Source organism: Macaca thibetana, chromosome 6, assembly GCF_024542745.1.
Source record: "Macaca thibetana thibetana isolate TM-01 chromosome 6, ASM2454274v1, whole genome shotgun sequence".
NCBI lineage: Eukaryota > Metazoa > Chordata > Mammalia > Primates > Cercopithecidae > Macaca > Macaca thibetana.
The window spans coordinates 124,020,931-124,048,365 of NC_065583.1; the positions used below are offsets into that span (position 1 = coordinate 124,020,931).

Consider the following 27,435-nt stretch of genomic DNA (forward strand, 5'->3'; position numbering starts at 1 on the left):
GGGATTGATAGGGAACTTGTAGGACTGAAAAGGATAGATGATGCTGCTGGCAAAAGAAATACTTGGAGCTTTTAAAAAGGCTATCACCATAGCATTCAGCTATCCATACTCTTCTCTGTTTTGATTCCATTTATCACAAACAGTATGTCTTTGCTTTTGTTGCTCTGGTCACAGTGAACTTGTAAGGGAATTGGGCTGATGACTTTACTACTTGTCTCCTTACCCCACTTATCTAAAGGGCTGAGAATACAATCAGAAAAAGCAATAAAACAAAATTGGATTAATGCTTCATGTTGTACAGAGAATATACATACCTGAAGTTCTTCAAAATGTGATATTAAGTACAGTATCTTAATTCAGTGCTACAAAAAAGACTGACATTTATTTTGTATCCAATATTAAATTATTAGAGTGATATGACCAGTTATTTATCTATATTTAATCACCTCTTTTTATCTGAAAGCGAAGTTTAAAAGCCAGGAAAACTTTTGTTTTTCTTGTTTGGGCTGGATATCTTCCTTTTGCCCATCCACATCTATACTGTACCCTTCTCTTTGTTGTGTCATGCTGACCTGTATAGATTTCATCTGTGGATTCCCATTCTTTGTAGCTTCCTTGTGACTGGTTAATGGAAGGAAGGGACTAGGCAAGAGAGAAGACAGATAGAAGAACAGTGAAATTGGCATGTTGATTTTCCCCGCTTCTTCCTGGGAGCTGACCGTCTTTTTTTTCTTTTTTTTTTGAGTTGGAATTTCACTCTTGTCACCCAGGCTAGAGTGCAATGGCATGATCTTGGTTCACTGTAACCTCCATGTCCAGCTAATTTTTGTATTTTTAGTAGAGATGGGGTTTCACCATGTTGGCCAGGTTAGTCTCAAACTCCTGACCTCAGGTGATCCACCCACCTCAGTCTCCCAAAGTGCTGGGATTACAGGTGTGAGCCACCGCACCCGGCTGGCTGTCTTTCAACTTAAGGTCACTGCCTGTCAAGTCAGCCCTCTCTAGCTGACCTTCTTTCAGGTTCTGGTACTTCTCCTCATCCCTTTGGGCCTAGAGGTGGAAACAGCTCTAAGCACCAGAGTACTAACTGCACTCTCTAAGGATCCATATACTCTGCACGTAGTCCCTTTATGAAGCCCTCCTTGAATTATTCTAAGTGGAGTGTGCCATCTGTTTCCTGCAGAAATCCTAAGCTATAGGCCCTGTGGAAGAAATAAAGGGAAAAAAGGAAAGATAATAGATGTTTCCATACTCCTCAAACTTAATAACTTTACTGATTTGGACTGCTTTTTAACTTACACTTATTTCTCTCCAGAGGTTGAGTTTAATGTATTAGTCTTGTTTCAGTAAAATAGTTTCGGGAGGCTGAGGCAGTAGAATCACTTGAACCCAGGAGGCAGAGGTTGCAGTGAGCTGAGATCACGCCATTGCACTCCAGCCTGGGCCACAGAGGGAGACTGTGTCTCAAAAATAAATAAATAAAAATAGTTTCTAGGCTGGGCGCAGTGACTCACGTCTATAATCCCAGCACTTTGGGAGGCCGAGGCAGGTGGATTGCTTGAGGTCAGGAATTCCAGACCAGCCTGGCCAACATGGTGAAATCTCGTTGATACTAAAAAATACAAAAAATAGCTGGGAGTGGTGGTGGGTACCTGCAATCCCAGCTACTCAGAGGCAGAGGCAGGAGAATCGCGTGAACCTGGGAGGCAGAGGTTGTGGTGAACCAGTATCACAGCACTGCACTCCAACCTGGGCAACAGAGCAAGGCTGTGCCGCAGAAAAAAAGTTTCTAAATTTTAACACAACTTAGAAGACCTTACTAATTGAGATTTTCTGTTGGTTGATTTGCTTTTTTTCAGATTCCCCCTGAAGATACAGCATCCACCCGATCTTCATTCACTGTCCAAGACCTTAAACCTTTTACAGAATATGTGTTTAGGATTTGCTGTATGAAGGAAGATGGTAAGGGATACTGGAGTGACTGGAGTGAAGAAGCAAATGGGATCACCTATGAAGATAGTAAGTAAATAAGTATATGAAGAAGTAAAGCTATTGGAATTCCATCTGTGAATTGGTTCTGGTTTTAATAATATAGCCTCATTGCTTCTTGGTTTGTGATCATTTTATTCAAACTGCAGTATTTTATGTTTTCATTTTTAAGGACATTAAGATGTAAAATTTAATATGGATCATTGATAGTATAAGTCTATTTGATACCTAATTAAATTATCATGGAGGCCAGGTGGGGTGGCTCACGCCTATAATCCCTGTACTTTGGGAGGCTGAGGTGGGCAGATCATAAGGTCAGGAGTTCGAGACCAGCCTGGCCAATATGGTGAAACCCCTTCTCTATTAAAAATACAAAAATTAGCCATGCGTGGTGGCGGGCGCCTGTAGTCCCAGGTACTCGGGAGGCTGAGGCAGGAGAATCGCTTGAACCTGGGAGGCGGAGGTTGCAGTGAGCCAAGATCACACCACTGCACTTCAGCCTGGGTGACAGAACGAGACTCCGTCTCAAAAAAAAAAAAAAGTCATCATGGAATGGTGACTTAGATAATCAGAAAACCGTTGACTTAACTGTTGATAAGTCTAGAACATTTTACTCAAGGAGACTTCTCCAGAGATACTCCTAACTAGAGAATCATCCTGAATCATTAAAATCACACAGTCTAGCAAACTATACCTTAGATCCTCACTATCAAAAAGATATTTGTATTATACCTTTTATTCATTTTTTTTCTAATAGCATTTGATAAGCCCCTGGGAAGCGGTTGATCCTGGAATTTTGGTTGGTTAGTTTTTATTTTCCCTTTTTCTCCTATAGATAATGTATATGGTATAGAATTTAAAAGGCACAAAAAGAGTGTACAGTCTAAAGTAAGATCTTCACTGCAAAGCAGCTGATGTTACTAAGTTCAAGAAATAATCCTGTGGCATAGATTTTTCATTTTGAGACCTTCCTATCACAGACTCATCTCTTAGTTATCAGTGGCAGTAGCTGTGGCTGAAAAAAGTCCCCTACCACCTATATCCCTTTACTTCCAGCTCTTCTAGAGGTTTAGGTCATGTGACTTGAGAATGTCAAAGGCAGAAAAGTACCCTCCTCCCCTAAGAATTTTCTCTAACTCATAAATGCTGAGAAAGAAAGCAATTTTGCTATTGCTGCTTTGGGAGTCCTCAGCCAGATTGCTTTGTCTTAACCAGGAATCCTTAAAATGAGATACATGGGGAGGAGTTAATGAAATACTTACAATATTGTGGTTAGTGCCTGTGTGCATTTTTAATGGACAAATGTACATAATCTTTGTCAAATCAATGAGTGAATGAAGTCTCTGGGTTCTCTCTATGTTAGGAAATATTTCCAGCTCATTTTTTTTTTTTTTTTTTTTTTTTTTTTTGTAATTTCATGTTCTTTATTCTGTGTGGGTGCTGCACTGTAGTCATATGAATTTATGTATTTGAACTTCTGTACCAGCAGCCTTTTTCCCAACCTTCCTGGTCTGCCTGTCCTATCCTTTCTGTTTTGTTGTCTGTAATTGCCTCTTCATGATTAACATATCAGTACCTAGATTTTTTTGTTGTTTTTTGGAAATAGTGCCTTACTCTGTTGCCCAGGCTGGAGTGCAGTGGCATGAATACGGCTCACTGCAGCCTCAACCTCCAAGGCTCAAGCGATCCTCCTGCCTTAGCCCCCAACGTCGCTGGGACTACAGGCACGCGCCACCATGCCCAGCAAATTTTTGCATTTTTTTGTGGAGACAAGGTTTTTCCTTGGTGCCCAGGCTGGTCTTTAACTACTGAGCTGAAGTGAACCACATGCCTCGGCCTCCCAAAGTGCTGGGATTGCAAGCACGAGCCACTATACCCAGCCTCACTGCTTAGATTTTATTCAACTCCTTTCTTATTCTACTGACTACCATATCTTGCTATTATATTTATAAAAATTTTGAGAAACCAGTTAATGCCATTGATTTTTTAAAGACAAACTTTTTACAATAAAAAGCTTAACAATGGTAAGTAAAAATGAAATGTCAGTTGATATTACTTATTGCTAAAAATTATATACTACTCTACATTTAATGGCTACTATAAAAGTTTTAAAAAATAAATACTGCAGGTATTTTTAAAACCAAATTTAATTACTGGTATTTAACAATTTATGTTTTGGCTGGATATGGTGGCCACACCCCAGCTACTTGGGATGCTGAGGTGGGAGGATCACCTGAGCCTAGGAGCTGAAGGTTATAGTGCACTACAGTCATCCACTACACTCCAGCCTGGGCAACAGAGCCAGACACTGTCTCTGGAAAAAAACACTGTTTTATGGAGTGCTTTTTCAGATGGTTAGTGATTATCATAACAATACTATGCATTTGTTTTTATTACATCCCATCACTCTCAATCATCCTTACATAAAGTAATAAACTTATTTTAATACATTTATCTTAATTTGTTTTATTATTCCTATGAATATTTAGGGGTAAGCAATGTGTTTAAGTAAATTTTCCAGTTTGATTTTCAGCGATAAGTAGTATCAATTTATATTTGTTTCATTTTTATTTTTCACTGTTAAAAACTTTGTTTCAAAAAGTTCATTTTTTCCTTAAAAATCATACAAACTAATTTTTCAAAATTTTTATAATCAGAAGACCTGGTATTTAATAGAATAAGAGAGGAGTTGAATAAAATCTAAGCAGTGATGTGTTGATCATCAAGAGGCAATTACAGATGACAAAACAGAAGTGAGGACAGGCAGACCCAGGAAGGCTGGGAAAAGGCTGCTGGTACAGGAGATTCAAGTAGATAAATACACAAGAATACAGTGCAGTACGCAAACAGAATAAAGAGCATGAAGTTATAAGAAAGAATGATGCGTATTTAGTTGTTGTTCAGGATACATTTTTACCTTTACAATTTTGAGGTTAGAAAAGAGTTCCAGTATAATTGGAATCATCAGGCTATCACCCTGACTAAAGGAAGAGCCCGGTGTGTTATGCTGGGGTGGGAAAATGCTGGTATAAAGAGGTAGAGACACCATGCAGTTGAAGGGCAAGAGTACTAAGAACAAAGTAAAAATAATTTGCAGAATCTTATTTTACTGTTAAAACCTTTTTATTTTAAGAAGTTTATGTCTTTTCTTTAGGACCATCTAAAGCACCAAGTTTCTGGTATAAAATAGATCCATCCCATGCTCAAGGATATAGAACTGTACAACTCATGTGGAAGGTAAAAAACCACATTTATAGTCCTTTATCTCTTGTAAATCTTTTTTTTTTTTTCTTTTTGAGACGGAGTCTCACTCTGTTGCCAGGCGGGAGTTTAGTGGCGTGATCTTGGCTCACTTCAACCTCCGCCTCCCGGGTTCAAGTGATTCTCCTGCCTCAGCCTCCCAAGTAGCTGGGATTACAGGTGCGCGCCACCACACCCAGCTAATTTTTGTGTTTTTAGCAGAGATGGGGTTTCACTATGGTGGCCAGGATGGTCTTGATTTCTTGACCTCGTGTTCTGCCTGTGTGGGCCTCCCAAAGTGCTGGGATTACAGGTGGTGAGCCACCACACCCAGCCCTTATAAATGTATTTTGTATGGTATTATGAGTGGAGGTCTTTTAAATAAATTTTTATTCATCTTAATAGCAAAGCATTTGATTACTATTTTTACTAAATAGAAAGGTAATGCTTTATATATATTATGTAGAAGTCAGGTTCATGAACTACAAATAATACCTTACAGGTATTTAATTACAGTTCTGTGAAAGTGTAAGTTCTATAAGAAGAGGGATGTTGTTTTGTACTTTGGAATTTTCCGGAGTACCTCAGAAAATAATAAAAGTTTGTGATAATTAAAATGTATGCTGATAAGTGCATGAGTAGATCATACTAAAAAAGAAGGTAGAAAAATACTCAAGCATAAAATAAATAATTTAGGCCTACATAGCCACAGTGCAGAATTGCATACAGAACCAAAAGCTAACAGAATGATGCTACTTACCCTCTTTTAGTTGAGGTCATGCTTTTACTCTTCATTTAGTATGTACTAGTTTTATTTCAGAACCGAATTTAAAATGAGATTGTGAATCCTTTGCAGTTAAATATTTAGAGATTTGACATGATGGCACGATTTGTGAATATGAAGAAAAACTGATTTTTATTCAAGATTTATGAAATTGTTTTTAAAAATAAACTATTTTATTACAGACATTGCCTCCTTTTGAAGCCAATGGAAAAATCTTGGATTATGAAGTGACTCTCACAAGATGGAAATCACATTTACAAAATTATACAGTTAATGACACAAAACTGACAGTAAATCTCACAAATGATCGCTATGTAGCAACCCTAACAGCAAGAAATCTTGTTGGCAAATCAGATGCAGCTGTTTTAACTATCCCTGCCTGTGACTTTCAAGGTTTGTATCTATGAGATGGAGCCTGACTCTTGGATGGAAAAGTGGTGGTTAGGTATGGACAGGGCTCCCATAAAAAACATGAGTTATCTAAGACTGTCTCCTCAGTATCAGGGATAATCACTGTTTTATTTTTTAATTTTTAAAATTTTATAAATAATGATTATTTTCTTTATTTTAGAGACTGGGTTTTGTCGGGTTGCTCAGGCTGGTGTCAAACTCCTGAGCTCAAACAATCTCCCCTGGCCTCCCAAAGTGCTGGGATTACAGGCATAAGCCACCACACCCAGCCAATGATTGCATTTTTAGGAATCAGTCAGCAGACAAATTTCATCAGGATGGAAGAAACATTTCCATCACTACATGCTCACTTAAATTTCACAGTAAGCTACTTCATTCATTTAAGCATATTCTGGTTACTTACCTGGTTTTTAAAATATTATTTCAAGATTTTGAGAACTTTGTATACATACGACTGAAATATGTTTATCTGTAGTTTTATTTGTAGCTTTCAAAGAAGAAAAATTGCAATTACAAACTTACAAAACATTTGAAGAATTTAGGGAAAGCAAATTTTTTTTCTTTTTGAGACAGTCTTGCCCTTTTGCCTAGGCTGGAGTGCAATGGCACAATCTCGGCCTCTGCCTCCTGGCTTCAAGTGATTCTTGTGCACCAGCCTCCCAAGTAGCTGGAATTAAAGGCATGCACCACAATGCCTGGCTAATTTTGTATTTTTAGTAGAGACGGGGTTTCACCATGTTGGCCAGGCTGGTTTCGAACTCCTGACATCAAGTGATCTGCCCGCTTCGGCCTCCCAAAGTATTGGAATTACATGAATGAGCCACAATGCCCAGCGGGGAAGCAAAATTTAAGTTTAAAAATTAATCGACTACTTTACCTGTAAGTTATAATAAAGTGCTTTTATGCAAGGAAATATATGCTACAAAAATTGATAAACCACATGTTTTGGAAATGACTGTAAAATATGGAAATTTCAAATTTGTGAATACTTATTATTTAAATATTCAAACTTTGTTTTAAAGCTACTCACCCTGTAATGGATCTTAAAGCATTCCCCAAAGATAACATGCTTTGGGTAGAATGGACTACTCCAAGGGAATCTGTAAAGAAATATATACTTGAGTGGTGTGTGTTATCAGATAAAGCGCCCTGTATCGCAGACTGGCAACAGGAAGATGGTACTGTGCATCGCACCCATTTAAGAGGTATACCTGACTAGAAACATTTAAGTTGATATCCTTTTTCTAACTCTTTAGGCAGCTTTTTATTTTGCTTATAGTGTTGTGGTCCATTGAAAAGGCTTCCAGTTTATCATAGCCTCACTACTTACTAGATGTGTGACTTTCTGCAAGTCATACTTAACCTCTCTGAATTACAGTCTCTTTATGAACAGAGTGGGGTTAATACTTTCTTCTTTTTGTACCCCAATATGATTTTATCGTCAAGGGGAAACTCCTAAAACTACAGAGTATAGAGAAATATAATAGTCCGAACTTTGCTGTTGATAGTTGTATGTTCTCTGTACCGAACACCCTCATTCTTCAGATGAGAAAATAGTTTCCTAGAGCATCTGGATGACTTGTTTAATGTCTTAGAGCCGTCAGATAGGGGAAGCAGAACTAGAACTCAGATTTCCTTGTCTTTCAATTGGAAGTAGTAACAAAGGACAGAAGTAATGAGTCATAGCGCTCCAGTCTGTGTGTTACGGTGCTGCTTAAGTGGTTATAAAGTGATACAACTTTGAAAAGAAAAAAATTCAGTTTATGTTCTTTTGTTGATAAAGAAGGATAATTAATAATTAGAATTCAGCTGTGAATAATATGGCTAGTTAGAGAAAAGCCCTAAGCAGAGAGATTCCTGCCATAAAGTTTTTGAACTTTAGTCATAACACAGTATTAGTATACAGTTTTAATAAGCTTGGTTTTCTAGTTTACTGACTTTATCAAATTAAAAACGTGGTAGAGCTTAGGGAGGAAACAGGCTGGAAATAACTATAGAAACTTTTTTTAAAAAAATAAATACAGGGTCTCACTCTGTTGCCTAGACTGGAGTATGGTGGCATGATCATGGCTCACTGCAGCCTTCAACTCCCAGGCTGAAGTGATCCTTCTGCCTCATCCTCTGGAGTATCTGGGACTACAGGCACATGCTACACTCAGCTAATTATTTTATTTTTTTGTAGAGAGGGAATCTCACTGTGTTGCAAAGACTGATCTCCAACACCTGGCCTCAAGCATTTCTCTCACATGAACCTCCCAAAGTGCTGGTATTACAGGCGTGAGCCACTGCTCAGAGCCAATAGAAACTTTTTAAAGAAGCGGCCAGTGTGGAGGCTCACACCTGTAATCCCAGCACTTTGGGAGGCTGAGGCAGGCAGATCACCTGAGGTCAGGAGTTTGAGACCAGCCTGACCGACGTGGATAAACCCTATCTCTACTAAAACAAGATCAGCTGGGCATGGTGGCACATGCCTGTAATCCCAGCTATTTGGGAGGCTGACGCAGGAGAATCTCTTGAACCCGGGAGGCGGAGGTTGCAGTGAGCCAGGATCGCGCCATTGCACTCTAGCCTGAACAACAAGAATGAAACTCCATCTCAAAAAAAATAGAAGCTAGCATAGGTTGTGGAGACATTAAGTTTGGGTAGGTAGTCGTATATTGCTCAGTAACCCTAAAAGCATCACGTTAGAGTAGAATATAGAAATTGTTCATTTTTTGGTAATACTGAGTCATCAAGAAAAGGTAAAATCACTGTTTAAGAAGATAAAGGAGCAAGTAACTTCATGCGTAATAGTTAAGGAATATACATTCTTGTTGAAGGTATAAATTTCAGTAAAACATTTTCTAATATGTACAGATAATATACTGTATAAAAAAAAATTTTAGTGGTACATGCTAAAAAAGATAAAAATAAAGGAAGTTTGTTTTTGTTTTTGTTTTTTTTGAGGCAGAGGCACTCTGCCGCCCAGCCTGGAGTGCAGTGGCACGATCTTGGCTCACTGCAACCTCCGTCTCCTGGGTTCAAGTGATTCTCCTGCCACAGCCTCCCAAGCAGCTGGGACCACCACCGTGTCCAGCTAATTTTTGTATTTTCAATAAAGGTGGGGTTTCACTATGTTGGCCACGCTGGTCTCAAACTCCTGACCTGAAGTGATCCACTCACCTCAGCCTCCTAAAGTGCTGGGGTTACAGACGTGAGCCACGGTGCCCGGCCGAGGAAGTTTTTTAAGATACCCTTTTTTCCAACTCACCTGATAAACTAGGGCCATTAGTGCTTTCCCCTAGGTCTTACTAGTTTAGTCATCTTGCTCCTTAGGCTGTTCTCTCTTGTAGGTAAGCCATACAAAAATTGTCAGACTCTGTAAGATCCAGAGTAATCTGAGATCGTTGTTTTATAAATTACAGATATAAATACCATCATTATTCTTAACAATATATTTTTTTATCCACTGCATTGGCAATACTTTTACAGAGATTAAGCTTGAATCCGGTACACAAAAGGCAATGCGTACTTAGACAACTGCAGTTTTAAAAGAAAATTAAGTGGTCATGAAATTACAATGTAAAATAAATTGTGGTTTTAACTTGACTTTTTCATTATGGAAAAACATGCTTAATCTGCTGTTCTTGCTTTAGGGAACTTAGCAGAGAGCAAATGCTATTTGATAACAGTTACTCCAGTATATGCTGACGGACCAGGAAGCCCTGAATCCATAAAGGCATACCTTAAACAAGCTCGTAAGTCCAAACTCACTTCTTTGAAAAAAAAAGTTTAGGGCTTTGTATTAACAAACACATTTTATCACTTTTGAATAAAGATGTATCTCATATGTTCAAATAATTTTATGACAAGGAAATTTTACTAGATTCTAAATGATTTTCAGTTAGCAAATGTGTTTACTTTCTTACAGCACCTTCCAAAGGACCTACTGTTCGGACAAAGAAAGTAGGGAAAAACGAAGCTGTCTTAGAGTGGGACCAACTTCCTGTTGATGTTCAGAATGGATTTATCAGAAATTATACTATATTTTATAGAACCATCATTGGAAATGAAACCGGTAATAAAACTGTATCAGTTATTAAGAATCAGTTATTTTTTCCTTAAGCTTTTAAGTACTAATTTAAGTCTGTTCTTCTTATGTTATACATCTTATTATAGTATGTTGGCCTCAGGAGACACCTGAGAATTTGCCTTATGGTGGTTTTCATGGATTTATTTAAAAAGTACTGCATTGTGCTTTAGAACATAAAATTATGTCAGAACATTATAAACGTTGTTTTCTGACAAAAATACTTCGCTTCTTTAATACTTTCACAATACCGAATATAGGCCAGTTAAGCAAAAGCATTGAATGGTTGAATGAAGCACAGTTCTTTATTTCTTCTAGCTGTGAATGTGGATTCTTCCCACACAGAATATACATTGTCCTCTTTGACTAGTGACACATTGTACATGGTACGAATGGCAGCATACACAGATGAAGGTGGGAAGGATGGTCCAGAATTCACTTTTACTACCCCAAAGTTTGGTAAGAAATAATGAAGTTTGGTTTTTTTCTTTCTCAAACTTAGATTAGAAATGAACTTAGTTTATGTGCTAAAATTGTGTTAAAAAGTACATCTTTGGAGTCATTATGATTTTTATATTATATGGCTTTGGTTGGTTGTTTCTTTATAGAAAGTGTTATTTCTCACCTTTTTGGTATTTTATTAACAACTTCTGACTGTATTCAGCTATACTGAAAATCCCAAAAGAATTCGTATATCTTTCCAAGTGGGTTCATTTTTTTCACTGGTTTGGGTGTGTTCTTTCCTTCTCTATCCTCATTTCTTTCTTTTATAGACAGATTACTTGAAGGACTAGTCCACTTTATTCTTTACTTCCATACCTCCCTCTCAGTCTTCAGCATACTGAAATTAGGGGTCCAGCCCTACCCCTGCACTGAAACCTCTCTGGTGTCACTCAGAAGACCTCTTGATCGTCATATCTACTGCATGCTTTTTAGTTTTCATCTTTTTTCTACTTTTTTTTTTTGGAGGCAGGGTCTTATTCTGTCGCCCAAGCTACAGTGGAGTGCAGTGGCATGAACATGGCACACTGCAGCCTTGACCTCCTGGGCTCAAGTGATCCTCCTACCTCAGTTTCTCAAGTAGCTGGGACCAGCGCCACCACATCCAGCTAGTTTTTTTTTTTGTAGAGATGGCTGGTCTCGAACTCCTGGGCTCAAGTGATCCTTCTGCCTTGGCCTCCTAAAGTGCTGGGATTACAGACATAAGCCACTGCCTCCAGCCTTTCTATTCTTTCAACATTTGACTCTGTTGGCCTTCCATCCTTGAAACTCCCTCCTCCCTTGGGTTTTCTAACCATACTTTTTCTACTAGTACAGTCTCCTGAGTCTCCTTTTTCTCTGTTGTTTTCTTCTCCTTTTCCTTTTTTGCTCTTCTTTTTTTTTGAGACCAAAAAAAAGCCTGTCACCCAGGCTGGAGTGCAGTGGTGCGATCTTGGCTCACTGCAACCTCCGCCTCCCAGGTTCAAGTGATTCTTCTGCCTCAGCCTCCCAAGTAGCTGGGACTACAGGTACGTGCCACCACGCCTGGCTAATTTTTTGTATTATTTTAGTAGAGATGGGGTTTCACCGTGTTAGCCAGGATGGTCTCAATCTCCTGACCTTGTGTTGTGCCTGCCTCGGCCTCCCAAAGTGCTGGGATTACAGGCGTGAGCTACTGTGGCTGGCATCTACTTTTAACTTTTAAATGGTTTGTTTTCCTCAGAGCTCTGTTCTTGACCCTATTTTCTGTTTTTGTTTTTCGAGACAGAGTTTTGCTCTTGTCACCTAGGCTGTAGTACAGTGGCGCAATCCCAGCTCACTTCAACCTCCACCTCCCAGGTTCAAGTGATTCTCCTGCCTCAGCCTCCCAAGTAGCTGGGGTTAGTAACCATCACGCCTGGCTAATTTTTTGTATTTTTGTAGAGATGGGTTTTCACCATGTTGGCTAAGATGGTCTCGACCCCCTGACTTCACGTGATCCACCCGCCTCGGCCTCCCAAAGTGCTGGGATTACAGGCGTGGGCCACCGCACTTGACCCTGTTTTCTTACTTGCCTATTCAAACTCTGTCCATGGCTTTAGCCATCCTCTCTTTCTTTCCCAAATACATTTCCCCTCCTTCGTTCTATGCCACAACTATCCAACTCCTAGCCAAAGCCAGAAATTTAGATGTGATTACAATAAATGTATTTTTCTCTCACATAAGCTGAGTGTCAAGTCCTATTGATTGTGCGTACCCTTTCATCATCATTTACTTCAACTGCAAGCTCCTTGTGCTAACTTTTCTTTTCTTAGTGCGTTGCCCTCAGTGAGGTCTTCACCTCATCATCTGGCTGTTCTGTATCTTCCCTAAAGCAAACTTAACCAACATTCTTTCTTGTTCCCACTACATTTTGAATCATTATAGAAAATTACCTTATTTTACCATAATTGTAACCCCCACCCCCAAGTGCCAACCTACTGAATGATAAGTAGTAAGTTCCATGTGCTTTGTTGGTTGAATACTTGCTGAATGAGAGAATAAATGAATGAGTGACTACATAAAATAAATGATAAAAAAAGATCCTGAGCTCTGCTGTTAGGGCCAGTAATGAATATAGTTTCTGGGATAAGGTTGGTCCCATATGGTGGCATGTTAATAGATATGTTATTTAAAATAAAACTTTATACCATAATCTTGAGAAAAATTAAAAAATAAAAATGTATATTTTACGTATTTCTGTGGAGACCAGCCATCTCTACAGAGCTCTGTATATATGTATGTGTATACACACACACACATAAAAACCCACATATATATTTTTTGTTTGTTTTTGAGACAGAGTCTTGCTCTGTCTCCCAGGCTGGAGTGCAGTGGTGCAGTCACAGCTCACTGTAACCTCAAATTCCTGGGCTCAAGTGATCCTCCTGCCTCAGCCTCCCAAGTAGCTAAGACTGCTGGTAGGCACCACCACACCTGGCTAGTTTAAAACAATTTTTTGGTAGAGATAAAATCTCATTATCTTGCCCAGGCTAGCTTTGAACTCCTGACCTCAGTCCCCCTGCCTTAGCCTCCCAGAGTGCCAGATTACAGGCATGAACCACCATGCTCGGCCTAACATTTTTTTATTATAACAGTGTTCATTATAGAGAATTTAGACTGTACAGTAAAATGTAGAAAGAAAAATTAGTCCTAGTCCCTTACCCCAAAATAACATATTTGTATATCCTTTTAGTCTCTTCTCTGTATATATTTTTTCCAAAAATTAAATTATACTTAGTGTTACTTTATAACCTACTTTTTTCAGTTCTCTATGTATAGTCTCATGGATCCATTATGGCTTCTTCACATGGCATGAGTCTTGCCAATGAGGACCTTATAGCTTAGTTGAAGAAATTTTGCATAAGTAAATCAGAAAAAGGAGAACCTGTGAACTATGTAGACAGTAAATAGAGTAGGAATGTAAATATACCAGTAATAGATAATTTTACCTTCAAAGAAGGTTTTATGGAGAAGAAAATACTTGAGCCTTGAGTTAATATGTGGACAAATAGGAAGAAGGTGGCATCTTAGCAGCATGAGCAAAGGCACAGGCTTGAAAACATAAAAGCAGATATTTAATAAATAAAAGTTTCTGCCTAAATTAGATTTGGCATTTTATATATATATATACACAAACATACATACACATGTCAATATATATACACACATATATCAGTATATATACACACATAAATATATATACGTCCACCCATATATATAATCTTTAGCATTTAAAGAGTTAATATTTGCCAACCCATAGTTTATTCTCAAGCATTTATCTGATTTCTTGATTTCTACCGAGCTTCATAGGATAGTAGTTACTTACAAAGGGATATGTGTGGTGGAAGGATAAAATTAAGTGAGTAGTATATGGCTGCAATATTACTTTCATACATTTTTCCTGTAAAAGACTAATTAAAATTCAAAATTAACCAGAAACAACCATCAGGAAAGTCATTTAAAAAATCTCCAATATTAATTATCCCAATTAGTGATTAATTTGATGAATAAGTCCTCTTTTAAATGCAGATGAGGATTTTTGTGGTATTTAGGGATCTTAGGCTTGTTTACTTTTTAGTTTATTCCTACTTGTGCCACTCCTCATGCCGGTTGAGCAGCTCCTAAAATTCTTAGCCCTGTATCAGATATGTCGTCTTTTTGAAAAATGGTAAATAACTCTTAGAAATTCTGAGAGTGCATTTTTATTTTTTTAGAAGGTTAAATGTGTAGTTCAATTATGTTTTTATAGCTTTTCCATTTTACCCGGTATTTATATTTGTTCTGACATAATTTCTCTGTTATACAATATTAGAACTGAGAGATAAACTTTTACTAAGATTCTACCGAATGCAGATCATAAATGTTACAAATGGTTATGTTTGAAAGCTCTAACCTACCCAGTAGATTACCCAATACACTGATCATTTTTATCCCCCAACCAACATTTTATGCTATGCGGCCAGGTTACTGAAAGACATAAATGGTTGGGATGTGATTTACCAAAGACAGAAGAGGGTAAAAAACATCAAGTCTGAAGAGACCTTGAAAAATAATTAGGATTGTATTTTATCTTTTCAACAGCAAGTCTGGTTGGGAAGTTGTATTATATATCTCCTTAGTGCATGTGTCAACAATTATTTCCCATCACACCTTTTTTTTTTTTTTTAAGCTCAAGGAGAAATTGAAGCCATAGTCGTGCCTGTTTGCTTAGCGTTCCTATTGACAACTCTTCTGGGAGTGCTGTTCTGCTTTAATAAGCGAGACCTGTAAGTACCCTTATTCATATTTTTGCATTTTCTCCCAGCTCTATTGAGCTGTAATTTACATGCAATAAAATTTATCCATTTTAAGTGTACAGTTTGATGAATTTTTGTAATTACATACGGACGTATAACTACCACCACAATCACAATATAGAACATTTTCATCACTTTTATAAAGCTTCCTTGTTCTCCTTTATAATCTGTCCTCTCCACAACCCAACCCCAGGCAGTCATTGATCTGCTTTTCTGTAACGATAGTTTTGCCTTTTCTAGAATTTTTATATATTTATCTATTTTGAGACAGAGTTTCACTCTTGTTGCCCAGGATAGAGTACAACGGTGCAATCTCAGCTCACTACAACCTCTGCCTCCCTGATTCAGACTCCAGCGTCAGCCTCCCAAGTAGCTGGATTACAAGCGTCCACCACCACACCCAGCTAATTTTTTGTATTTTTAGTAAAGATGGGGTATCACCATGTTGGCCAGGCTGGTCTCGAACTCCTGATTTCAAGTGATCCACCCTTATCTGCCTCCCAAAGTGCTGGGATTACAGGCATGAGCCATGGCCAAGAATTTTATATAAATACAAATAAGTAGCATGTAGTCTTTTGTGTATGTCTTTCACGTAATATTTTTGAGATTCATCCATGTTGTTGCATATACTTCTCTCTCTCTTTTTTTTTTTTTGAGATGGAGTCTCACTCTGTTGCCCATGCTGGAGTACAATGGCATGATCTTGGCTCACTGCAGCCTCCACCTCCTGAGTTCAAATGATTCTCCTGCCTCAGCCTCTTGAGTAACTGGGATTATAGGCACTTGCCACCATGCCCAGCTAATTTTTGTGTTTACAGTTGAGATGGAGTTTCACCATGTTGGCCAGGCTGGTCTCGAACTCCTGACCTCAAGTGATTCACCCACCTCGGCTTCCCAAAGTGCTGGGATTACAGGCATGAGTCACCGCACCTGGCCTACCTTTTTCCTTTTTATTGCTGACTAGTATTCTGTAGTATGGATACATCAAAACTTTTAGACTCATCTGTTATGGAAGTTTAGGTTGTTTCTAATTTTCAGCTATTATGAATAATGTTGCTATGAATATTCACATACAAAACTGTGAGCGTGTTTTCCTTTATCTTGAACAAATAACTAGGAGTGAGAGTGCTGGGTCATATGGTAAGTATATGTTCAACTTTATAAGAAACTGCCAAACTTTTTCACAGTGGCTACACCATCTTGGATTGCCGCCAACGGTATTCCATATTATTACCAACACTTAGTGCTGTCAGACTTCTTTCATTCTAGTGAGTGTGTAATACTATATCATTTTAATTTTAATTTTTCTGATGACTAGTAATGGATCTTTTCATGTGTTACTTACATATTTTCTTTTGTGATGTGTCTATTGAAATATTTTACCCATTTTCAAATTTGGTTATTTTGTTTACAATTGAGCTATAAAAGTGCTTTATATGTTCTGATTACAACATTATTAAATACGTTTTACAGACTTTTGTCCAGTCTATGCTTTGCTCTTTGTCTTTTTTTTTTTTTTGAGACAGAGTCTTGCTCTGTTGCCCAGGCTGGAGTGCAGTGGCGTGATCTCGGCTCACTGCAAGCTCCGCCTCCCAAGTTCACGCCATTCTCCTGCCTCAGCCTCCCTGGTAGCTGGGACTGCAGGCGCCTGCCACCACACCTGGCTAATTTTTTGTATTTTTGGTAGAGACGGGGTTTCACCATATTAGCCAGGATGGTCTCGATCTCCTGACCTTGTGATCCGCCCGCCTTGGCCTCCCAAAGTGCTGGGATTACAGGCATGAGCCACCACACCCGGCCGCCTTTTTGTCTTAACTGTGGCTTTAGAAAAGCAGAAGTTTTACACCTGTAATCCCAGCACGTTGGGGGCCGAGGCTGGCGGCTCAAGGTCAGATCAAGGCCATCCTGGCCAACTCAGTGAAACCCCATCTCTGCTAAAAATACAAAAACTTAGCCGGGCATGGTGGCATGCGCCAGTAGTCCCAGCTACTTGGGAGGCTGAGGCAGGAGAATTGCTTAAACCCAGGAGGCGTAGGTTGCAGTGAGCCAAGATCACTGCACTCCAACCTTAGTGACAGAGTGAGACTCCATCTGAAAAAAAAAAAAAAGCATAAATTTTTTATTTTGATGAAGTTCATTTTATCAGTTTTTTTCTGTGGTTCCTGAGTTTTGTGTCCTGTTTGAGAAGTCTCTGCCAAACCCAGTATCAAAAAATTTTCTCATGTTTTCTTCCACAAGTGCAATAGTTTCAGCTCTTAGTCTATGATCCATTTCAGGCTATTTTTGTGCATGGTGGGAGGTCAGCGTCAAGGTTCATTTTGTTCCTACAGATGTCTAATTCCATTGTCATTTATTTTGAAAAGACTGTCTTTCCCCATTGAATTGCTTTGGTACCTTTGCCAAAAGCAATTGTCCTTATAAGTCTGTATCTATTTCCATACTCTCAGTTCTGTTTCATAAATGTATATATGTCCATTCTTATGCCAGTACTGCCAGTACCACATTGTCTTGATTAGTATAGCTCTATAGTAAATTTTGAAAATAGGTAGAATTCTTCCAGTATGTTCTTTTTTAAAAGAAGTTATTTTGGCTAGATTTCTTTGCTTTTTCATATACATTTTAATTCAGCTTGTCAATTTTTTTTAAAACTATAGTTTTGATTGGGATTTTGTTGAATCTATAGATCAGATTTTATTGAATCTATAGGAGAGAACTGCAATCTTAACGCTATTGAGTCTTTCAGTCTGTGAACCTGGTTTATTTCTTTATGTATTTGGGTTTTGTTTAATTTACTTTTGCAGTGTTTTGTAGTTTTCAGTAGACAGGCCTTACATAACTTTTTTTGAATTCATGACAAAAGTATTTTTTGTTATTATATGTGGAATATTTTAAAATATTTTCTAATTCTTAGTATGTAGAAATGCAATTGATTTTTTAAAATATATTCATCATATATACTGAGACTTTGATAAATTCATTTACTAGTAGCTTTTTGGATTCTTTAGGATTTTCTACATACACATTCATGCTTCTTGGGAGTAATTATAGTTGTTCTAATCTTTATGCTTTTAGTTCTTACTGGCTAAGACCTCTAGTACATATATCTAGACCATATAAGAGCATTGCATTGTTCCTAATTTTAGAGGTGAAAGTATTTAGTCTTTCACCATCACATGTGATGTTAGCTGTAGGTTGAAGTTTTTGCTTTGTGGGGTTTTTTTTGTTTTTTGTTTTTTGTTTTTTTTTGAGACTGACTGCTACTCTTGTTGCCCAGGCTGGGGTGCAGTGGTACAATCTTGGCTCACTGCAACCTCCACCTTCTGGGTTCAAGCGATTCTCCTGCCTCAGCCTCTGAGTAGCTGGGATTACATGGCATACACCACCATGCCCGGCTGATTTTTTTTGTATTTTAGTAGAGACGGGGTGTCACCATGTTGGCCAGGCTGATCTCAAACTCCTGACCTCAGGTAATCCACCCGCCTCAAAGTGCTGGAATTACAGGTCTGAGCCACCATGCCCGGCTGCTTTGTGGGTTTTTTTTCCCCTTTACTACTACTTCCAGGGGTAAGTTCTTATTTCTGTTTTCCTTTGCTAGCAATTTTTATCATGAATGGGTGTCGCAATTTGGTCAAGTGCTTTTTCTGAATCTGTTGAGGTGATATGGTTTTTCTCCTTCCTTCCATGAATATGGTGAATTTTATTGATTTTCATATATCATCCTTGCATTCCTTGGATTTTGCTGTATTCAGTTTAATACTCTTCGTGTCTGTGTTCTTGAGTGAAGTTAGTCTGTCTTTGTGCCTTGTCTGTCTGGTTTTAAAATCAGGATAATACTAGCCTCATAAAATGAATGGAAACATGTTACCTTCTCTATTTTCTGGAAGAGTTTGTATAGTGTTAATATTATTTCCTTTTGCCCAGAATTTTGTGGGAAGGTTTCTAATTAAAATTCAATTTCTTTATAAATATATCATAGCTTTCTTTTTCTTCAGTCTGTTTTAGTAATTTGTGTCTTTCGAGGATTCATTCATGGGTTTGTCTAGGTTGTCAGCTTTACTGCTTTTTATATTACTTCCAAATGTTATAGGTATTTCCTACAGGAGAGTCAGTCTGGTAGGCTCTCACTCTTTGAAGTACCATTCTCAGTAGTCACTTTTTAAAATTTGATTTTTATATTTGAACTTATTCTCAAGATGACCCATTTCCTGTGCACTTATGAACGTCTTTGAGCTAGGAACTGTATTAACTGTAAGGAAGACATATTTCAGTAGGTTTTTGATTATATGGATATCCTAAATGAATTTTAAATATTGTTAGCCTTTTCTTATTAAAAATAATTTGGTATCAGTGGGAACATTAATTTGTTATCTGGATTCTTTTAATTGGAATACCACAACATGTGGCCTGGATAAAGATTTTAAGTTGTTTTAATTGCAGAATTTTGAGAGTTAAAAAAAAAAATTGAACACTGATTAGATTTAGCCTTGTTAATTCATTGTGAATACATTACAATCCTTATAAGAAAAATAATTTTTGTTTGGGGTAGAGTAGGTATTTTTTGTTCATTTAGGTGATTGGTTTGGTTTGTAAGTTTTTGATGAACATGTTTAGAAATAGGGACTGTTCATCGTTTATTATGTGTGGTTTTACATAGGCCATTTTTCTTTTCTCTTCAGAATTAAAAAACACATCTGGCCTAATGTTCCAGATCCTTCAAAGAGTCATATTGCCCAGTGGTCACCTCACACTCCTCCAAGGGTAAGAGAAAATGCTTCTGAGTTGCTTATAATATACCGACATGTTAGTAGGTATATTGAGTATCTACAGATGTACCAAAAGATATTCAAGCTGAGTCAAAAAGTAAATGAAAATAAAATGGTACATAAATGAAAATTTTAATCAAAATTTAATATGTATGACACATTTTAGGGGTGTATCACCATCATAGCGTATTTGTTCTGATATTTTAAATTGTTTAGTAAACATTACAGATGTTTGGTTGAACTTGCAAACTGAAAACTTGAGGTGCTGAAACTGCTATGTGATGGTAACTACCTCAAGGCAAGCATTTTGGATTGAGTATTAAGACCAAGTTCAACAGTCTATCATTTTAGCACTGATGAAATGATCTCTGGGAACCTACTCTAAACTCTGAATTTTAAATATGCCCCAAAGGGGAACTCGTTTGTATTTATTATCCTCCAGTAGTCCTTAAAATTTATATTAACAGAGTAAAATGTATTATGTATTTTTATATTCTACAAAATCTCCATAATTCAGATTTGATTTTCCTTAATGTTTTCTAGTTTTCTGTCTGGTTAATCCTAGGCTGCCTAGTCTAGGCATGAAATATTAAATACTATTTATAGACCATTAGCTTATCAAAATGTAGCACCAACAATATTGATTTAGACTACTTAGACTCATTTTACAGTATCTGCATTTTGGGTAGTTGACAGTGACTTAGTGACATAATGCAGGTTATTTCTGTACCACCGAGAGTTACTGGGAAGTTTCAGACATGCATTAACTCTGTGGCTTTAACTAATACTTGCCATATACAATTTTCTCTCTTCCTTAGCACAACTTTAGTTCAAAAGATCAAATGTATTCAGATGGCAATTTCACTGATGTAAGTGTTGTGGAAATAGAAGCAAATGACAAAAAACCTTTTCCAGAAGATCTGAAATCATTGGACCTGTTCAAAAAGGAAAAAATTAATACTGAAGGACACAGCAGTGGTATTGGGGGTTCTTCATGCATGTCATCTTCTAGGCCAAGCATTTCTAGCAGTGATGAAAATGAATCTTCACAAAACACTTCGAGCACTGTCCAGTATTCTACTGTGGTGCACAGTGGCTACAGACACCAAGTTCCATCCGTGCAAGTCTTCTCAAGATCCGAGTCTACCCAGCCCTTGTTAGATTCAGAGGAGCGGCCAGAAGATCTACAATTAGTAGATCATGTAGATGGCAGTGATGACATTTTGCCCAGGCAACACTACTTCAAACAGAACTGCAGTCAGCATGAATCCAGTCCCGATATTTCACATTTTGAAAGGTCAAAGCAAGTTTCATCAGTCAATGAGGAAGATTTTGTTAGACTTAAACAACAGATTTCAGATCATATTTCACAATCCTGTGGATCTGGGGAAATGAAAATGTTTCAGGAAGTTTCTGCAGCAGATCCTTTTGGTCCAGGTACTGAGGGACAAATAGAAAGATTTGAAACAATTGGGATGGAGGCTGCCATTGATGAAGGAATGCCTAAAAGTTACTTACCACAGACTGTACGGCAAGGTGGCTACATGCCTCAGTGAAGGACTAGTAGTTCCTGCTGCAACTTCAGCAGTACCTATAAAGTAAAGCTAAAATTATTTTATCTGTGAATTCAGATTTCAAAAAGTCTTCACTCTCTGAAGATGATCATTTGCCCTTAAGGACAAAAATGAACTGAAGTTTCACATGAGCTATTTCCATTCCAGAATATCTGGGATTCTACTTTAAGCACTACATAAACTGACTTCATCCTCAGACTAGCTGAATGATTTTGTGCTGTTTCAGGATGTTTGCACTGAAGAAAAATAGAAAGCTTATCTGAAATTTATAAAACTTTTTGTTTTGCTACATAAAAAACAAGGTATTTAAATAATAAGCAGTGATATGCTTAGTGAGCACAGCTATACTGATTTTGATGAGTCATCAAAGTGGCTTAGGGACAGTTAATATAAAAGATTAGAGGAGCAAGGTGTAGACCATCTACTTTAGCTAAAATAACTTAAAAAGAGATCCATAGGCCATAACTATATGAGCCCAGCTGTTGTAATCTGCCAAAAAAAAATGAGCAGCCTCGTGTATATCAATGTACACAATATTCCTTAGGTCCCTTCCATTGGTAGTGATGCTGCCAGTTATTACTGGAGAAAAGGAATTCTAGAGCTTTAACTTGGCAGGTTAAAAGTACTCATTTTTTATTCATCAATAATTAGTAATCTCACTAGTTTTCAAAAATTTGCATATTATTGACAACCTCTTTGAAGAACTATTTCACAAACTCAACAGAGTGCCATGATAAGAGCTAGGGATCCCCCAAACTATCTCAAGCATCTAAAAAATTGCCATTTTTAAAGGCTTAAATTGTAGTAATAAAGGGGGAAAAAGAAAGTGGTAGTAAAGAGGAAAAAAAAAAACAAAGCATCTAAAAAAATGGCATTTTTAAAGGCTTAAATTGCTGATGTTTATATATATATACACACACACATATATACACACATATCATTGACCTTAAGACTTCAGAGAATTGGGTAGATGAAGCACTTTATATAGTATATATCTTCAGCTTAAATTTGTTTAGAGTACTTTTTAAAATTTTTAAGTAGGTAAAGATTTAAAACTTTTTATTTTTAGTGAATGTTTGAAGCAAACTAAGATGACTTGGGCAATATTTACCAAAACAAAACAGAACCCCAAAAAATGTACATCTTGATCTTAGCAAATATCCTTATTGTAGGTACAGTAAAGAGATGGTATTTTAATATCTGCAGTTCTGAGGTAGGGTGGAACTTAGTTCTACATTGTGATTTAGGAATTTTTAAAACCCTTTTTCTTCAAGGGAGAAGTGACCCAGGCCTCAAGTTTAATGCTAAAGCCACTAGTGTACTTATGCTGTCCCCTAACCACCACTTGGCATTATGGAGACAGAGGCTAAATATAGGGGCTTTCTTAAGAAAGTAAGAGGAAATTAGCAAGCATTATTAGTGATTGACTACTGCTATCAAGTGAATTCAAAGGAAACAGATTTTTAATGCCATATTTAAGTTACAGAAACCAGGCATGCTTAGAATAGTTTTTAGAGGTTATTGGAGAATAGAAAGCTAAGAAAACTTGGTATACATTTACAATTGAAATATAATTACACTTTTTACTCTCAGAATATTATTCACATTAGGCTTCCTGTTTATCTTTTATATTCTTGCATTTATATAACACCTGATCCTTTCAAAGTTCTTTCACATATTATATGATCGTCTTTATGAAAAAAAATGCTTTTTTCTGATATATTCAGTTTCCCACTTGAGACAAAATTAGATTAATAGAGTCACTAATTCAAAGTAGATGAGGAAAATCAGGCACAGAGAAGTAAAGGTAGAGATAGACCCAAATTTACACAACAAGATAATGATATTGCCACCGTTTAAGTTGGTCATCAAAGGCTGGGCTGGATTTGTCTTGCTATATGTGTCAGGAAATTTATACCTATTACATTTTCCATTTTCTCAAAATAAGTCACATGACTGTAATGTTTAGCTGCAACTTATAACAAATAGTGTCATGAAGAATGTTTTAGTGTGAGGTTTGTACATTTCAGAGTCAGTTATACAATGTGAACTCTTGATCTATGGGAATGAGAATGGAGGATCATTGAAGGCCATGATACAAACAAATGTACATGTTAAAGCCTGTATAAAACATGGTACAGTGAGTGAATACCCCCATCCCCAAGAACACTTGATACATATTAAATGGGTATATGATTACTGTCCAGAAATGCATTCCGGAAATGAACATTCATTTGAGCACTAATATATAATGTACATCTTCTGCCCTAAGGAGAAAATAAATTATAAAACTTGTTTTACATTCAAAATTACTTTCCCGAGCATGTCTTAGAGTAATCTGTGTGTTGATGCATGTAAATTGTACTTTAGGTAGGCAAAGAAACAAATCTGGTTATTTATGTAAAAACTAATCTAATAAAGTTAGTGACTTTATCACTTTAAATCTTTAGAGTCTAAAAGTGGTATTTAAAGTAACACTAGCACATCAGAGAACCTTGTCTGGACAAAACTAGTTCACTCACTGCTTCTGCAACTGCAGTTGCTCCCTTCAGGGTTATAGAAAAAGGACCCAAATGTTACATGTGTTGATATTATAACTTGTCAGTTACTGATGTCTGTAGTATCCTACCCTCACCTCTGAAAGGGATAATACTGAATAATTATTAGAAAACTATAAAACTTCACACTTTGTACCATTAAGACCTAAAATTTTAATCCTATCCTTTTTTATGATGGATCAGTCAGCACTCGAACAGCAGCAAGGAAAAAAAGCAAATTTCATTCACATATTCTGTGTTCATCTCTCTTCTCTACCTAATTGTTCATTTAATTTCAGCCTTGTTCCTTGATAAGGGATTTTACCACATGAAGTCATCCAGTGTCCCTAGCTCTTACTGTGAAGTTAGTGGAGTATAATTACAAATGTTACAACTTAAAAATGTTACAAAACATTAATCAAAGCTCATATTTAGAGTATCTAGTTTGAGAAATAGAAATCAATTATTAAAGATGTCTTTTTTCTACCCATTTAACTAGTTAAAACCATGACATGTAAATGTAGAAGTAGAATAATCATACAGAATTCCCTAAAATGTTTCTGTTTACTAACATTGAGCAAGTACATCAAGTAGAGAGATCTTCCTTCATTCTGTTATAGTCCACATCATTCTAATTTTGCTCAATTATTATTAAGAGCATATTCCTAAACCATACACTTTTATTTCAATAAAGTTTTATTTTGTTGAGATGAATAAAATATCAAAGTTATAAGCTACATAAGACAAAAGTTCAATTGTTCAAAAAAATTTACTGGGATAGCTTTCTATTATAGGGATTGTTAGATTATATTGCTCTGGTAAGATTACTTTCTAAAAAGTTTGTACTTTTCTGTAAAATAAAAGAATATGGAATCATAAAATGGCACGTGTTTTAGGGTTAGCCTAAAATTGGGCATTGTCATCGATTTCAAAGAAGGTATGAACTAGCAGGCTTACAGCCTAATCTTTGGACTGGTCCTTGGCAGCAGTTCCTTTTCAGACTCAAACAGAATTCAGATAGATGTAAGTCAAAACAAAACTTCACAAAGCCAAGCATATTATCTTTTGCATTAACCTATTTCTCCATCATACATGATACTAGTATGTGCATTAGCATGATATTCTCATATACATTATATTTAAAAGGTGGCAGCTCAGGGTGAGCTCTTCTGTTATTCATTTGTTCCTAAATTTTTAAGGGCTTTTTCTCAGTCAATAGTTTGTACAAACTGGTTAGTTTAACTTCATTACCCATTTCATTAAAGTTGATGGATCGTGATAAGATGCATTTAAGGCCAATAGTGATAGATTTTTTTTATCTCTTGAACACAAGCTTTGTCTGAATGATACTCTTTTATCTCTTAAACACAAGCTTTGAATGATAACTACAGGTTTTAAGTGCTGTTACATTAATACCATAATGTGATGTGTTAGAAACAAAGGGATATTTCAAAGGTAGGTATTTGAAAATTCTCTAGTCTCAATGTATATGTGTATTGAATATACTCTAAAAATAAATGTGCAATTTGCTAGTAGGACAATGCAGTGATTAGCATTAGGTATGTCTCTTTTATATCCTAGCTGTGTCCCACTTTCTTCTAAGTGCAATCCTTTCATGTTCACTTGCTGTTTTATTCCATCTACTCTTAACTGCATTTGGAAGGCTTGTCTAGAGTATAGCATGTATTTTTACCTTTGCAGTGAATTGCATGTGCTAATTGTAACCACAGCTATTTTTATGTTGACATAACTCCAAATGTTATATTAAATGTTCTATTACATATCAGCTCTAATCCCTTAAGTAAAGTTTAAGAAATAAATTCTTGTTCAAATTGTTTTCTGTATGTGGTTACTATCATCTGACTACGCATATTTGTAACAGCATTTATCATTAGTGGTGTTAGGTAAATAAGCATCTTAGCATATATGAGGTGCTTCATGTGGGTTTTGTGACATTTTAAATGTTTGACATAATGGAATGTGATTTAAAAGAAAACCAGTACACTACCTTGGCCTTAATAACATAGAATGGAGATGGCAGATTTATCCACTAGTTTTCCAGATTTACTGTTTAATAGCTGAGGTCTGAAATCGCAGCATCCTACCTCCTAGTGGACTTAAAAAAAAAAAAAAAAATCTACTTGGTTGTCAAGAGCCCAAGTATGGAGGTGCTACGCCATCTTGTGGCCGTCTGTGCCCACCCCACACTGCTGGAGTCTCCATCCTTGCTGCAGTGAGACTTGAAGGAGATTGATACATGGCATCCTCCTGCTACTTCTTGAGGTTACTAAGTATTATATGAAACGAATCAGTCAAGTCCACCTGGAAGGAAAAGAAAATCTCAACTATTAATGTGCCTTCACATTGTGATTTTATCTAAAAAAATGCAGTGAGTCAAAAAATCCACAAGCCAGCCAACAGTAAGTCCTTCACATATATACCAGTTTATAGAAATAACATGTCAGCTTTGGGCTATATGCTCCTTTGTTTAAAATCTTCTATTTGGTTATGGCTTGTGTAGGCTCAAGCCTGATTTCTTTAAGGTGTGAGTGGCTCATCTTATCCTAATTTGTGATGGATACAGTCCATCCTGCTTTGGAAAAGATATGTAATTCCTTGAGAGCATCCTCTTTCCCTAGCCCAAAGGCAATGAAACAGTTTCCTTGTTCAGGATTGCTTAACTTTCCATTTAAGCTTTTTCTTTTTAAATTAATACAAACTTCTACACTTTCAAAATATGAAACATATTACAACTATGTATAGGCTCTTCCATACTTAAGTCCAGTGCTTGGGCAAGTTAATGGAGTGAACAGAATACGAGCAAAGAGGAACTGAGGTAGAAAAAGAAGAATGTGTGAAAGCAGCATGAAGCTCAGCCAACTCGGAATCAGGGTGAACAGCTCGAGTCTTGTTGCTGCTGATTGGGGTTGGCTCTTGGACAACTTAGATCATGGAAAGGCTGCTTGGGTTCTCCATAGCTTAAAAGTTCTGTCTCCATCGAGGGAGGAGAATCTACCTTTCAACTCAAAATTCAATATTTATTTTTAAATACAGCTATTTTCCCCAACCACTAAAGATTTTCGACAGATATGAAGCCAGAGCTTAGTTTTAGAAACCTGTGGACATTCAAACCTGATTCTTCTATTCCCTGTGACTATGGTTATGTCATTTTACATGTCAAAAAAGTTTATCTAGAATTGTCATTTCTTATTTTTGAGTTTTTTTAGTGAGAGTTATCCCCTCACTTAAATGGCTTCTTACTTAAACATCTG

General features: G+C 36.9%; 1 protein-coding gene across 2 annotated transcripts in view; it reads left to right on the plus strand.

Annotated features, from left to right (window-relative positions):
- IL6ST (interleukin 6 cytokine family signal transducer) overlaps nt 1–25,997 on the plus strand; it is a 58,507-nt gene extending 32,510 nt beyond the window's left edge. Inside the window, exons 1-11 of one of the 2 annotated variants that reach the window (XM_050795575.1) lie at nt 1,960–2,019; nt 2,747–2,792; nt 5,144–5,226; nt 6,196–6,406; nt 7,447–7,629; nt 10,060–10,161; nt 10,335–10,481; nt 10,812–10,952; nt 15,163–15,259; nt 19,966–20,047; nt 20,871–25,997. In XM_050795575.1, the coding sequence (XP_050651532.1) occupies nt 1,960–2,019; nt 2,747–2,792; nt 5,144–5,226; nt 6,196–6,406; nt 7,447–7,629; nt 10,060–10,161; nt 10,335–10,481; nt 10,812–10,952; nt 15,163–15,259; nt 19,966–20,047; nt 20,871–21,608 (1,890 nt within the window). In that variant the 3' untranslated portion in view covers nt 21,609–25,997. Of the gene's footprint in view, nt 1–1,859; nt 2,020–2,746; nt 2,793–5,143; nt 5,227–6,195; nt 6,407–7,446; nt 7,630–10,059; nt 10,162–10,334; nt 10,482–10,811; nt 10,953–15,162; nt 15,260–19,965; nt 20,048–20,870 lie in introns of those variants that run through there. The other variant, XM_050795574.1, reaches the window with a different exon arrangement.
- The last annotated feature ends 1,438 nt before the right edge of the window (nt 25,998–27,435 follow it).